Raw genomic sequence first — 15136 nt, 5'->3', positions numbered from 1 at the left:
TCAAAAAAAAAAAAAAAAGACCCACTTTATATTATGAGCATGAATTACTTTTATTAAGAATGCTAAAGATTTGTTTTCCTTCTGTTAAAATTCACTTAGGTTTTGGGTTTTAGTTGAGAAGAGGTTTTGTTGTGTAGCTAGTGGTGTTCCTGAACTCAGAACCCTCTGGCTCAACCTCTTTTTTTAAAAAATTAGATTTTTTTAAATTTACATTTCAAATGTTCTCCCCTTTCCTGGTTCCCCTCTGAAATACCCCCTATTCCCTCCATGCTCCCCCTGCTCATCAACCCCCATCTCCTGCTTCCTGGCCCTGGCATTCCCCTACACTGGGGCATAGACTGGCTCAACCTCTTAAATGCTGGGACAATAGGCATGAGCCACCACACCAAGCAAAACTTTAATCAAACATTTTCTGAATAGTAAACCAACTTGGGCTACAGGATATATAATATTCAGAATATGAACAATTTTTCAAAATAATGAGAAAATCACTAAAAAGGACATGTTTTCAGAAATCACTCAGTTTCTTTTCTCTAAATAGAAATCAGATTCTTACTTTTTCCAAGATGTTATATTTCACAACCTCAAAGTCTTGAAGAAAGGGAGGAATTTCAACATTCTCTGCAGAAACCCTGAAATTTGCATAATTAAACATTTATAATTGAAATGGAACTTCAGACCACACAGAACCTTCCAGAGACCCCCTGATTCCTTATGTACATAATAAGTCCCCAGTGCCTTCTTAGGCATTCTAAAACAACTGCGAGAATGAGGTGGATTCACCTTCTGCATAACTAATTTATTAATTATTATTTTCTGATTTTATACATTTGTGGGTGGAGTGTGATCATTTAACTTGTGCACTCAGTAAGGGTTGATGAGGGAAATCTCCACCCTCCTCTTCATGATTCCCAAGCACTAATGCCCAGAACCTTGGGTGCTTGGGGAGGCGAGGGCAGGACAGATGCAGAGACACTGCCATCTCCTCTGGTCACTGCGCTTGGTAGGGGCCCTGGCTCCTAGCTGTCGCATTAGTACTGTCTGGGCTATGTCAAGTCTTTTTACAGTATAAAGAAGCCCAACATGTCACCTGTCCTTTGCTTGTTTGGTTTGGTTTTAGTGAGGTTTAGTCCTGCCTCAGCCTCCCAAGTGCTGGCTTACACTTGGCATGCATCCCAGCCACCCTTTGCATCATTGCAGTTTTAACACTATGATTGAAGCTAACAAGGTGTTCTGCTTACTCAGTGGTGTCGGTGTTCTCCTCTTCTGGGGTGTTGTCCAAAGGCACATCTTCTGATTGTACTTCTAGAACTAAAAGGAGAACTTGCTGACTATTCAAAGTCTTGTAATTAATTACTGTTAAACTAACTTAATTTTTTTAAATTTTTTGTTTCTTGGATTTTCAAGGCAGTTTTTCTCTGTACATCTCTACCTGTCCTAGAACTCACTGTGTAGACCAGGCTGGCCTGGAACCCAGAGATCTGCCTGCCTCCCAAGTACTGGGATTAAAGATGTGAGCCAACATAGCCAGGTTTGTTATAATTCTTAAATATAGATATTTGCTATATATTTTCCCTCGCCTTCAGTGTTTTGGGGACTCAGACTTGGGCCTTATGCATTCTGGATAAACACTGGACTGCTGAGCCACACTTTAAACCCCAGCTCTGTTTTTGTTGTTTTTTTGGATTTTTTTTTTTGTTGTTGTTGAGGGTTTCAGCACACTGCCCAAGCCAGCCATGGACTCCTAGACTCCAGCACATTGCTCAGGCCAGCCATGGACTCCTAGGCTCCTCAAACCAGCCATGGACTCCTAGGCTCCTCAAGCCAGCCATGGACTCCTAGACTCCAGCACATTGCTCAGGCCAGCCATGGACTCCTAGGCTCCAGTGAATCTCCTGCACCATTTTACCAGCCCAGTAATAACTCTTTTTTTTTAAATCAAGAATTATTCTATTCCCAGTTAAAATCATCCACAGAGGCTGGGGCTGGTCAGCTAGTAAAGCATTCATTTTGCAGGAATGAGAGCCTGAGTTTCATTCCCGGCACCCAAGTACAAAGTTGAGTCTGGCCGGGCAATCCCGGCGCTGGGGAGGCGGGGCTTCTTTGAGCCATTTTAGGCTAATCCGTGTGCACCACACTGCTGAGAGGCCCTATCAGAAAGGAGGTAGACAGCAGTCCACTGGTATGACACCCAAGGCTGACCTCTGACCTCCACAAGTGTACCATGGGACATACATTCACACACATAAGCAAAATAAATAAATTAAAATGTAATATTTTTCAAAATTGTATATCAAATATTCTGAAACCACCAGGGTTTACTAGTCATTTTGAGTCTGACCAGAGTAGAAAAATCTCGATCTGTTGCTAAGTTGGCTTGTCGTCCTTCAGGATTTTGTTTCTTGTTTCTGAGGTAAAGTGAAACATAATTAATCTGTAGTACTTCTGGACATTTTTTTCCCCTGTAACACTTTTGACATGTCAAAATGTCTACCGTGGTATACTTGACATAGTAAGTGCTTGGCAGGACACACTCACCAGAACTGCTCCTTTCAGCTGGAGGTGCTGTTGTAGCCGGCGACATAGGATCATAATTGCTCACATCCAGGAGTCTCCTCTGTCTGACAGAGTCCTGTATGAAGGCTGGGTTGGCAATCCGGACATCATTCTTTTGGATGGAGTTCAGATGGCACCGACTCAGGACGTCAGCACTGTCTACGATGACGTGTGTGCACTGCGGGTAAACAGCAAGGCTATCACACAGCAGCGAAAGCAAAGTTTAAGAACAGCGTTCGAATCTGTACCCCGGAAGGTCTTGTTTTAAGGTAGTTCGTAGCAATTTTTCTAGATTTTGGAAAAACATTATAATTTACAGTTCTAGAGAAACTTAAAAAGAAAAAAACAAAAAAAACCAAAAACAAACCTAAACAAACAGGCTGTTCCACCCATACCTCCAAGTTCTAGATCAAACCTAGGGCTGTGACCATGCTTGGGAAGCACTCTAACACTGAGCTAATTCCCTGCCCTAAGCCACAGCGATTAGACGATGCATATGAATGGTCTACATCGCAGGATGCATATGAATGGTCTACATCACAGGTTATGTCTGAGTTCTCCATGTTGTGAACAGTATCAGGTACACATCTTTACATATAGGTCTGTTATTTCTTTAGTTAAGGGAAGGAGGTACAAAAGGTATTTATTTTGTTACTTTGTAGTTCTATTTAGTTTTTCAAAACTGGAGGTGCACACAGGTGTGCCTGTGTGTGGCGTGTTTGTTCGTCTGTGTGAGTGTGGCACAGAAGCCACTCTGTGCATGAGGAAGTCAGAGGATGTCAGTGTTCACCATCTACCTTGCTTGCGATAGAGTCTCTTCTTTGTCACTTGCCACAGATACTACAAGAGGCTATTGGGACCCTTCTGTTTCTACCTCCTGTTTCATTGTGGGAGGCTCAGGGATTACAGACCATGCTTCTCCATTTACATGGTCTGGGGGTCCAAACTCAGGTCCTCATGATGGTATGGCCAGACTTCATCCACTGAGCCATCACCCTAGCCTCTATTTTTATATAGTGTGACTCAAGAGTGCATGCGTGTTACAAGCATTTATAAAGCAGTAACAGATATTTGCTAATCCTCCCTGCCTACTGATCCCAGTGCCCTCCCTTCTCCCAGAGGTGCTACTGTGATCTGCTTCCCAAAGATTTCTAGAGCTCTTCTTTATAGACAACAGGTATAACCACACAAAAGGTAGCTAGCTTTCTTACTACTTGAGCTTGCTTTTCCACTTAAAAAAAAATTTATCTTTAAGTTCATTCCATATATCTATATCTATATATAGATATAATATATATATACACAGATACTTACTTATTATTACATTTTATTGCATTCCCACTACGTAGCCCAGCCTGGTCCAGAACATAATCCTCTGGCCTCAGCCTTCCAAGTACTAGGAGTATAGACATGTGCCACCACACCTGGCTATGTGTCTCCTTTGTACATTTCAAACATTTATACACATTGGCAAGATGAAGAGGAGGAGGAGGAGGAGGGAAGAGGAGAGAAGGGGGAGGGGGAGGGAGAGGGGGAAGGGGAGGAGGAGTCCAAAATGTCCCATATACAGTATGTAAGAGTTTCCTGAAAACCACAGACCATGGGCAACTCGGTACCCAGAAGGCAACTTACTTATTACTTTTAAGTGGATTATTTATCCAACCATGAATATGGTGAGGCTGGGGAGTCTCCCATGTGGTGGAAGCATGTACTGTTCTGCCTGACCTGGAAGTGAATGGGGACATTCCCTTTATGGTACCCTGCTGGAGTTGACTTTGTTTCTCAGAATAGATGAGGTTCTCTGGGGCTAGTGCCTGGGATGGACGCAGGGAGAGGTGGCAGGGTCAGACCTATCAACAGAAGGAAGAACTAAGGCCAAGGTTAGATAGTCTGGGACATAATGCCTTTAGACTTCCATATTGCCTTTTTTTCTTTTTAATAAAAGAGGACATTGCCTTAACATTTTTTAAGATTACATCCATTTGTGAAACTCTGTATCTAAACATTTAGAGCTGCAATTCTCTTGAGAAGCAATAGCTTCCTTCAGCTCTTATGACATAAGCTACCACAGAAAGATTAGTTCACACTGCACTTCTGTCCCCGGCTGTGAGCCCAGCTGACCTACTGGCCAGTGATAGTGTGCCTTACCCAAACAGGTACAATGTGACTTTTCTCTTTTTGAGAAATGGCACTGTTCTGAAATTCTATTTTCATCTATGGCTAAGCCCCCAAAAAACCAGAGTCACAAGGTAGAGACAATGTTACAAAACACCCAGAGTAGAATAGTCTAGGCTGGGCTGGGCTCTGGCATCCTCTGCTTCTTCTGGCCTATCCCCAAGCGGGATGTGTCCCAGTGTCTCTAGCCTTCTCAGGCTGCCTCCAGCCCAGTCTTCTCTGCTTCCTCTCTAGCCATGAGCATGTTCTCTGAACACATCCTATTAAGCAGAGAGTAATGGTGGTGATTTGGAAATACCTGAGGGTTTAATAAAAAGGAAAACTTTCCGCCATTTTCCTTAATGTCAGTTTGCAGCTTTTTCTTCTGCTGACGAGGTAAGTACTTGACTTTCAAGCAGAATATACAATTTGCAAAGATTCCCAAAGTCATCCTGAAAGAAAAAAATAGTTTTGAGTCATAGGCTTGTTGTTGTAATTGTTTGATGTTTAAGCTTCATATATGTGTGTATATTATACATTAAACACATTCCCTCTCATATCCCTATTCCCTTTTGGTCCTGATAGACAGTCTTACTTCTATATACATACACATATGTATTACATACATATACATGTGTGTGTGATTTTATGTATTTATACAAAATTTAGGAAACATAAATGAGAGAAAACATATTTGCCTCTCAGTGGTTGTTTTAATCCAGTTGCATCCATTTTGGGGGCAAGCCAAGCACATGCTCTAGTATTGAATTGCACCTGTAGCTCCAGGATAAGTATTATGAGTACATTTTAAATGTACTTATTTCCATACCTTTATGTACAGTGCTGAGGTTGGAACCTGAGGGCTCAAACATTCTGTCATTGAGCTACACTCTTAGCCCCCTTTGTAGGGCTAGTCTGCTTGCTTTTGAGTTATTCTTTTCATTTAGGAAATACTTTTGACATTTTTATTTATGTGTATGTGTATTCATGGGGTAGGTATACATATACAAGTGCAGTTGCCCTTGGAGGACAGAGATGTTATATCCAATTACAACTGGAGTTACAAGCATTTGTGTTATAGCCCCCTGTCATTGGAGCTAGGAAATTTGTTTCCTCTATAAGAGTAGGATACACTCCTAACTGCAAAGCCATTTCTCCAGTCCCCTAAAATACTTTTTAAGAGCATATATTAATTATGCATTATAATCTTAATTATGCATTATAATGGGTTTCATTATGACATTTTCCCAAGTCATACACACACACACACACACACACACACACACACACACACACACACACGCACAATTTTGAGACAGAGTTTCTCCTATGCAGCTCTGGCTGGCCTGTTATACATTTTGTCAGTCAGTCTTGAGCTTGTGACAACCCTTTTGCCTCAGTATCTGTGTCCTCAAATCATACTTTTTAAGAAGTCACTTCTCAGTGAATATTGCTAACAGGGAACTGAGTGTCCATTAGAGCGGTGCCACAACCTGTTCCCTGCCCCCTTCCCTGCTTCCTGCCACAAACCAAGGACCTGGCTGTAGGTTCTTGCTGTGCATCTTCTCCCAGACAAAATGTATAAAAAGAGAGTGTGCAGCCTCTGTTTGGTGCTGGGGCCTGAGCTCTCTTGGAGCCTCTTACTTGGTGTAGCCCATTTACCTCTCTGCTCAGGGTGTTAATAACTCTTTTAACAAACTCCTCGGTCCCTAGTGATTTGTTAGTATCCTCCTGAGTACCCACTCCATCCAAAAGCTAGCACTAACATGACTATCCCAGCTTGCAGCAATATTAATGTGTTTTTAAAATATTTACTTATTTAAGTTTTTATGACTGATCTTATGACTCTAAGAATTCTCTCTACAGGTTCATAATGCACATGTTAATGAAAATGTAATTGCTCTGTGCTGCCTGACACATAGGCCCAAACCAGGAATTGAACCTTTATTCTGGTCTTAATTCAGAAATTTGGCAGTCTATTTGGGAATTTGGTAATGGACTGGCATCTAAAGATCTGTCCTCTACATCATCTTTAGGCAGACTACAATGAAGCCAGCCTCTCATTTCAAGGGTCAGTCTTGCTCCTCTGGTCATGTGGCTGATGATGGCAGAGCTCTGCTTCATAATGTCTCCTCTTCCCTGTGTGGCAGGGGAAGGTTCACATGCATCAAGGTCACTGGGTCTCACATTCCTCCTAGGGTGCCCTGTCCAGCATGTCTAAATTGAAGGCTGACTCAGAACAAGCAACAGGCAGTATGTGTGTTCAGCTTCCTTCCTTCAGAACGAAGTACAGACGTGTCGCTATAATGTAGGATATGAAGGGCCCTGTCAGAAATATGACAGATTTCAGTTATGGATCAGACCTATGGCTCAGGAACATGAAAGTACTTTCTCTCTTCCTCCCCGCCCCTTCCTTCTTCCTCTCTTTCCTCTCCTTTGTTTTCATTTTTCTTTCCTCCTCTCTCTTTCTCTCTCTCTCTCTCTCTTTCTCTCTCTCTCTCTCTCTCTCTCTCTCTCTCTCTCTCTGAAAACGCTAGCAACCAGGGCTTGTACTTAAAGCCTTCCTCATTGCATCCCCAGAATAGAAGCCTTTACTTTTTTTTTTTTTCTGAGACAGGGTTTCTCTGTATAGCCCTGGCTGTCCTAGAACTCACTCTGTAGACCAGGCTGGCCTCAAACTCAGAAATCCGCCTGCCTCTGCCTCCCAAGTGCTGGGATTAAAGGCATGCACCACCACTGCCCGGCTACTTCTAAAGTGACATGAGGCTCAAAGGTTTAGCTTGTGACAACCACCAATATAGCATACACTACCTCCATTTGCCAAAAAGCTATCGAGGCCATTTGTCAAAGATCCGATCAGCTGTCTTTATCTGCCAGGCCCTTTTAGTCAGTGACTTTTGAGGATGTGGTCATGTGTTTCACAGAGGAATGGGCCAGTCTGCTACCTGCTCAGAGGTAGTGATGCTGGAGAAGTACAAACAAGTGACCTCTCCTGGTGCTGTCCCTGTCCAAACTCGCTTCGATTGCTTAGCTGGAACAAGGAAAAGAGGTGGGTTCTCTCTGTCAAAAGGAACCCTAAATAGGAGTGGCTGGAGAGCAGGCCTCATGGGATAGACCTCAAAACTAGTAAGACATGCTCAGTTAGCTGAAATCATAGGATATGCAATGAACGTCCCTCTAAGTCTGTGGGATGACAGGAAAAAGCTCAGTTCTTGACCTTTAAAGATCAGCTTGCCAAGGAAGGAGCTGATTTAAGAGCCATGGTAAATGATGTCAAACACAGTTTCTTCTTCTTTCTTTCTTTCTTTTTTTTTTCTTTTTTTCTTTTTTTTTTTTCTGTTAATGCTATAATAGCTTTGATCAAGGCTTCGTGGGGCTCCTTGGGGAAAGCAATTTCTCTGGCCTGGATGGAGACCTAGCATTCTAAGCTACCCAAAACATAGGAGTTAATCCAGTTGGGCCTGTCAATCACCTGGCTGACATAACAGGGAACTGCTGTATGTCAGAGAGTCTGGATCTAACCTGTTACAGTCTGAAGCCCTGGGGAGGAAGTTCTGCAGAACAGTACCAATGGGTGTTAACCAGCAGAAAAGTGCATGCCCTTGCCCTGGGTTTGGATACTCCTGAGCCTGAGGACAGTGTGTGACTCAGCCTCTGGGCCACCTCTCTGCCACCTCTCCGCCCTTCACAGCTAGGGTTGAGAACAATAAGGTGATTAATTGTCTTGAAAGTACTGAAACAGGTCCTCCAGCTGAACAGATCTCAGTGCCACTTGGGAGACATTTTCAAGTCAGCCAGTGAGAGTACAATCTGCAGAACTTCAAGAGGGTGAGATAACCCGCTCCACCCACAGACTGTAAAGTTAAGCAAGAGCAGCAGAAGAAGTGCAAAGAGAAGCTACTGAAGTGAAGATCAGTCTGAGGGGTGCTGGCCACTTGTGCAGTACAGGGTCAATGAAAGAGGAACTGTCACAGTCCTCCAGTTTCCCACCCTCCCAGGTACAGGGAAGTCTCAGTTCAAAGAACATCCACAAAATGTATGTTCCCAATGTATGCACTCAAACTTGTAGCTGATCAATCAGTCGGAAAATCAATACCCAATTCTGTTATTCTCTTTTTAAATTTAGAAACACCCCTTGCGGTTTGGCCCATCCCCCATGCATTCTTTCTCAATCACAGAATGTCAAGGCACAGACATCCCCACTTGCTGTTTTTTCCCTTTATAAACCCGGATACCCTAAGACTTGCTGTCGTTCTCCTACCCTGCTGTGTCAGGGCAGATTGAGGTCACAAATAAACCCCCTTGTGTTTGCATCAGATCCTGGATCCTTGGTGGTCTTCTTGGGGATCTCATGAATTAGGCATAACAGTCAACACCAACATAAACATGGGGAGAGTCCCTAAGTTCAACTGGCTTCCCTGATACATAGTAGGTACTATCCAGTTCATGTGTGTGCCTGGGTGTACATGTGTGCCCTGTGTGTGTGCTGGTGACTGTGGAGGCCAGAAATCGGTGTCAGATCCCCTACAGCTGGACTTACAGGTGGTTGTGAGCCATCTGAAGTGGTACCATCTGAGTGGGGACCAAACTCAGTCCTTGACAAGGAGGATAAGCCCTCTATTACTGAGCCACATCTCCAGCTGCTGTCTCCCAGTTTCAAAGACTCAGAAAGAGGTGCTTCCACACTTCATCTTTCTTCCTTCTCCTTCTTTGTGTGCGTGTGCGTGTGCGTGTGCGTGTGCGCGCGTGCTCTGCCTTACTTTCCAACTACACTTTAAGGAATATTTTCATCTGTATCATATTAAAAAATATCCCCAAATGGATATGTTTTTATTCACCTAGTTTTATTTATAGTTGTTTTGTCATTGAAGCAAATCTTCATTTTGTTTTCCTTGTTTGTTTTTTTTATTTATTTTTTATTTTTCCTTTCTCATTCTCTATCCCAGGCTGGCCTTGAGCTCATGAGACTGCATAGCTTCCCAAGTGCTGGGATCACAGGTGTGAACTACCACATTCAGTTTCTTTCTTTCTCCACATGTTCCTCCGCTGTTAGACTTGTGTAGTATTTTTACTGTTTTACTGTCTAGTCAATTCACTTATAACAGAAAAATCTCCCAGAGCTAGAGAAAGAAAACAGGCAGCCAAATACAAGAGGCATTTAGAATTACAGATTGATGGGCCACCAAAGGTAATTTCCATGACACGGACTAATTAAGATGTCAAGAAGGCAAGAAAAGAATATAAATAGAATGTCATGGAGAGTACCAACTGGCCTACAGGGACACGGAGTGACATCACCTCCAGCCCTCATCATCCTGTAAAAGCCTGGTAAGGACAGATTACACGGTAACTGCTGAAAGGAAATAACTAATGACCAGGACTCTTGTATCCAGCAAATATCTTTTAAAGTTGATTGTGAAGTAAGGGCACTTCAAGAAAAGCACAATGCAAGGCGGTTTTCGGCCAGCAAACCAGCGCTGTAGAAGATGCTTGTGCAATACTATCCACAGAGGAGGGGGAGAAGAGCAGAGGAAACCCTACATTTCTGGAAGGACTGATGAACAGAGCTACAACCAACAGGAATGGGGAAGAAGAACAGTTATTCACCCAATCAGAAAACAACCAACAAAGAGGCAGGAAGTAGTGAACATCTCTCAACGATAACCTTACATGTAAATGGCTCGACTCACTAATAAAGAGATACAGACTGCAACGACAGACCTAAGAGGAAATTACAGCTATTAGTGCTTACATTAAAAAAACAGAGCAAGGCTGGATATGGTGGCAGATGCACTTTGGAGGCAGAGGCACGTGATTCTGTGAGTTCGAGGCCAGCCTGGTCTACATAGTGAGATCCAGGTCAGCCAAGGCTACATAGTGAGACACTATCTCAAAAACAAAATAAAACAAGGAGCTGGAAATATGGTTCAGTGGTTAAGAGCACTCACTGCTCTTGTGAAGGTCCTGAGTTCAATTCCTAGCACCCACATGGCAGCTCACAACCATCTGATGCTGTCTTCTGGTGTGCAGATGTACCTGTAGACAAAGTACCCATGCGCATAAACAAATGTTTTTTTAAAAAGGTGTTTAACAAAATAAAAAAAAAATCATTGTAATCTGAAATTTAAGCACCTGATGATTCACCCCCAATTTCTTAGAAAAGCAAGGAAAAGCTGAAAGCAAAAATGGAAGGTAGTGGAGCAGAAATGAATGAAATGGGGGTAAAGGAGCAAGACACGGGATTAGCCAATCAAAAAGCTGGTTCTTGGAAAAGATAAGCAAGACTGACAAAGCCAAGACAACTAAAGTAAAGAGGGGCTGGGGTGTCACTTGGTTTGCAGAATTCTTAGCAGAGTGGAGGGCTTGTCCCTCACTGTTAGCTAAAACTAGTCATAGTGGTGCATGTCTACAATGGAGGCAGAGGGGTCAGACGGTCAGGGTTATCCTCAGCTATATAGTAAATCCGAGGCCAGCCTGGGTTATATAAGGCCATAAGGAGAATGGAGATAGATAGATAGATAGATAGATAGATAGATAGATAGATAGAGATAGAGGTAGATAGATACGGATAGAAAGCACCAAGTTAAGAAACTAGAGATGGAAAGGGGATATTACAATATCTTAAAATAAAATGCAGAGGATCTTAGGCAATACTTTAACTTGCATTACAAACAAAACAAAACAAAAATACCCCTACGAAAATCTGGAGGAAATGAATACATTCCTAGATATACTTGACCTACCAGAATTAAACCAAGAAGACAAACAACGTAAGGTTTGCAACAGGCAGCTAAGTTGAAATAGTAATGAAATGTGCCCACAAAGTCTCACACAGTATGGGACGGTTCACAGGCATATTCTCCCATGCCATTAAGAGGAAGGCAATGCCAGCACTTCTCAGAATGCTCCACAAAGTAGAAAGGGAAGTCACACTCATTCCACAAAGCCACAGCACATCAAACTAGAGAAGACACAACTGCAACAAAAAGAAAACTACAGTCCAAATTTTCCGACAACCACTAAATTTTTTTTTAAAGATTTATTTTATTTATTTTATGTGTATGAGTACACTGCTGTAGCTGCACAGGTGACTGTGAGCCATCATGTGTGTGGCTGCTGGGAATTGAACTCAGGACCTCTGCCGCCCTGCTCACTTCAGTGTAATTCACTGTAGCTGTCTTCAGATGCACCAGAAGAGGCTGTCTGAGCTCATTATGGGTGGTTGTGAGCTACCATGTGGCTGCTGGGATCCGAACTCAGGACCTTGGGAAGAGTAGTCAGTGCTCTTACCCTCTGAGCCATCTCACCACCCCCTAAATTTCTTAAGAATATTGTAAATCAATTTCAAGAACACTGTGATAAAGTTAGTTTCATCCCAGGGATGTAAGATTGGTTCAAACATCCACACTTATGAATATAATACAATGGCTGAATAGACAATGACAAAAATCACATGACCACATCTGTAGACATATTAAAGGCCTTTGGCAAAGTCCAACATCCTTCATGACAAAGCTCTTGCAGAACTGGAGACAGAAGAAATGCGTACCTTAATGTACTAAACGCTAAATGTGACAAGCCTGCAGCCAACATTATACTATATGGGGAATTTCTTCTAAAGTTAGAAAGGAGACAAGGGTGGCCATTCTCCATTCTTTTCAATGTGGCGCTAGAAGTATTAGTGGACTAGTAAGAGAGAGAAATGAGAGAAATACACATGGGAAAGGGAGCAGCTAACATCCTTATTTATTTATGACAGGATGCAATCCTCGATATATCCTAAAGACCCCACCAGAAACTATGTGTTGTTGGTTTTTATTGAATTTATTTGGTTTGCTTTACATTTTTGTAGCCTTGGCTAGCCTAAAACTTGCTATGTAGACCAGGCTGGGCCCACTCTCAGAGTTCTGTTTAACTTTTTCACCCAAGTCCTAGGTGTGTACCACTATGCCTCACTGGCCTTGTTTAATGTTGAGATCCAATCTGTACCCGCTGGCCTAGATCTCATTGTGAAGCTCAGGTCTCAAACTCATGGTGATCCTCCTGTTGTAGCTTCCAGAGTGTTAGGATTACTGGTGTGTGCCCCTATGACTGGCTTCTACCAGAAAATCCTTAGACTTGGAAAACACTTTTAGAAAAGTAGCAGGAAAAACCAACAAACAAAACATGGACATCCTTTCACTAAACCAATTACAAACTTGTCAAAAAGACCTGAAGAAAAAAAAAGTCATTTCCAATAGCTTTTAAAAATCAAAATAAGCCGGGCGGTGGTGGCGCACGCCTTTGATCCCAGCACTTGGGAGGCAGAGGCAGGCAGATTTCTGAGTTCGAGGCCAGCCTGGTCTACAGAGTGAGTTCCAGGACAGCCACGGTTACACAGAGAAACTCTGTCTCGAAAAACCAAAAAAAAAAAAAAAAAAAAAAAATCAAATTAAAGCCTGGTGATGGTGGTCGTGGCTGTGCACACCTTTGGTCTCAGCACTCAGGAGGCAGAGGCAAGCTGATCTCTGAGCCTCAAGCCAGCCTGGTCTACAGAGCAAGTTCTAGGGCAGCCAGGGATATACAGAGAAACTCTGCTTCAAAAAACAAAACAAACAAACAAAAAAATCAAATTAGAAATAACCCTAACAAAGGAGGTAAAATACCTCCCTGATGAAGACTTTAAAACACAAAAGAAGAAACTACAAGGGAAACTTCCTGTGTGAATGTATTGACAGGATAGTATAAAAACTGCTGTATTATTGAAAATGATCTACAGATTCAAAGCAATCCCCATCAAAAACCCAAAGATATTCTTCATAGAAGAGGGAAAAATCCATACGGAAGCACAGAACGCTCACAGTAACCAGAGAAATCCTTGGCAGAAAGAACGGTGCTCATCTCAGATTCACACTGCAGAGTCGCAGAAACAAAAACTCTGGTGCTGACACAGAGACAGACGTATGGCTGGATGTAACAGAGAGGGGCGAGCGATAGGCCCACACAGCTACAGAGCTCTAATCCCTGACAAAAGCTTAAGAAACTACACAGTGGAGAAAAGGCTGCCTCTCTAGCAGTGGTAGTCACCACCCACGTTTCTTCATTTTAGATGTCTTAGGGTAGCTCATTAAGAACTCTCTTCCTATTGGCTGCCCTGAGACATCAGGTTACTCTTCTCTCATTGGCTGTTCCCCATTCTTGTCATCATTTCTACATGAGGGTGAATTTCTGCTTAGGAGCTGTGCTTTATTTACATGCCTAGCTAGGATCCAGATCACTTTAAAACTCTCCCACATAAAGTAAAGCCCATGAGTCTAGAAAAGCCTTCTGACACTTAGCATGGCCAGACGAAACGGCACCTGTGACACACCGCTGTAATGGAATGTCTAACCTCTGGACAGCAGATGTATCTTTATGGCACAGGGCGTTAAGCCTGTTTGTTTACCTACTATGTTCTTCCTGAATAAAGATGCAGTCAAATGTGATGAAAAATTCTGAAACACACTCACACTCAGAGTGACTTTCTCCCTTGAAAAAGCACACCCGAGGTGCTGGTATTTATGTGCTGTTCTTTAGCAGTCCAGAATCCATAGAAGGCTGAGGTCTACCCACTACATCTCCTAATGAATCATCCTGCATCGTGGCAGAAACTATTTTACAGCCCTGTATCTTCTGTAAGGGGCCTTAGGAAATAGGATCCCTGCAAGAAACACCTTGCTGTCATAAAGTTCATTACCAGAAGCAACTTCAGGAGAAAAGGGTCTATTTCATCTCATAGCTTACAGTCACACATGAAAGTCAGGGCATGAACTCCCGACACGAACTTGGAAGCCAGTGGTTCTCAATCTGTGGGTCTTGACCCCTTTGATGGGGGTCTTCCAAGACCATAGGAAAACACAGATATGTTTACATTACGGTTGCACAATTTAAGGAACTGACTGTATTAAAGGCTGGGATTGGGAATGTAAAGTGAATAAGTTAAAGGTCAAGGAAGACTGCTGCTTACTGGCTTGCCTTCTGCTTCTGTTCACCTGGTTTCCTTATACAATCCAGGCCCATCTGCCCAAGAGGCAGCACTACAGTGGGCTAAGCGCTCTTCCCTCAGTTGGCAATCAAGAAAAAGCTCTGCAGACAAGCCCCAGAGGTCAATTTGATGGAGGCGACTTCTCAATTGAAGTTCACTTTTTCCAGGTGTGTCAATTTAACAGCCAAGAATAGCCATAGCACCGGAAGTACCTTTTAGTAGGGCAGAGGCATAAATTCAACCTAAGGACAAACCTATGTGGGGCTTAGTTTCTGGCCTTTCCTTTTTTTCATTAAAATAAATTGTAACTGCCATAGGTAAGGCCTAGACTGATTAAGAATTTCTCTATTCTCAGTCTTTGCTAAAACTGCAAATTAACTCACCCCCTCTGTTTATTTATTTATTTTTTTGTCTTAATAGGAC

The 15136-nt window shown here is 42.7% G+C and overlaps 1 protein-coding gene across 2 annotated transcripts in view; it reads right to left on the bottom strand.

Moving 5' to 3' along the window:
• Window positions 1-15136, bottom strand: part of Parp4 (poly(ADP-ribose) polymerase family member 4) — a 90993-nt gene that overhangs the window by 75282 nt on the left and 575 nt on the right. For both annotated transcript variants that reach the window (XM_031362554.1, XM_031362555.1), the window contains exons 2-5: window positions 5030-5162; window positions 2539-2734; window positions 1242-1311; window positions 557-632 (exon numbers count right to left, since the gene is read on the bottom strand). In XM_031362554.1, coding sequence (XP_031218414.1) covers window positions 557-632; window positions 1242-1311; window positions 2539-2734; window positions 5030-5161 — 474 coding nt within the window. In that variant the 5' untranslated portion in view covers window position 5162. The remainder of the gene's footprint in view (window positions 1-556; window positions 633-1241; window positions 1312-2538; window positions 2735-5029; window positions 5163-15136) is intronic.

Source organism: Mastomys coucha, unplaced genomic scaffold (assembly GCF_008632895.1).
Source record: "Mastomys coucha isolate ucsf_1 unplaced genomic scaffold, UCSF_Mcou_1 pScaffold9, whole genome shotgun sequence".
NCBI lineage: Eukaryota > Metazoa > Chordata > Mammalia > Rodentia > Muridae > Mastomys > Mastomys coucha.
Note: the sequence above shows the minus strand (reverse complement) of the source record. Positions and strands in the feature narration are given on the sequence as shown.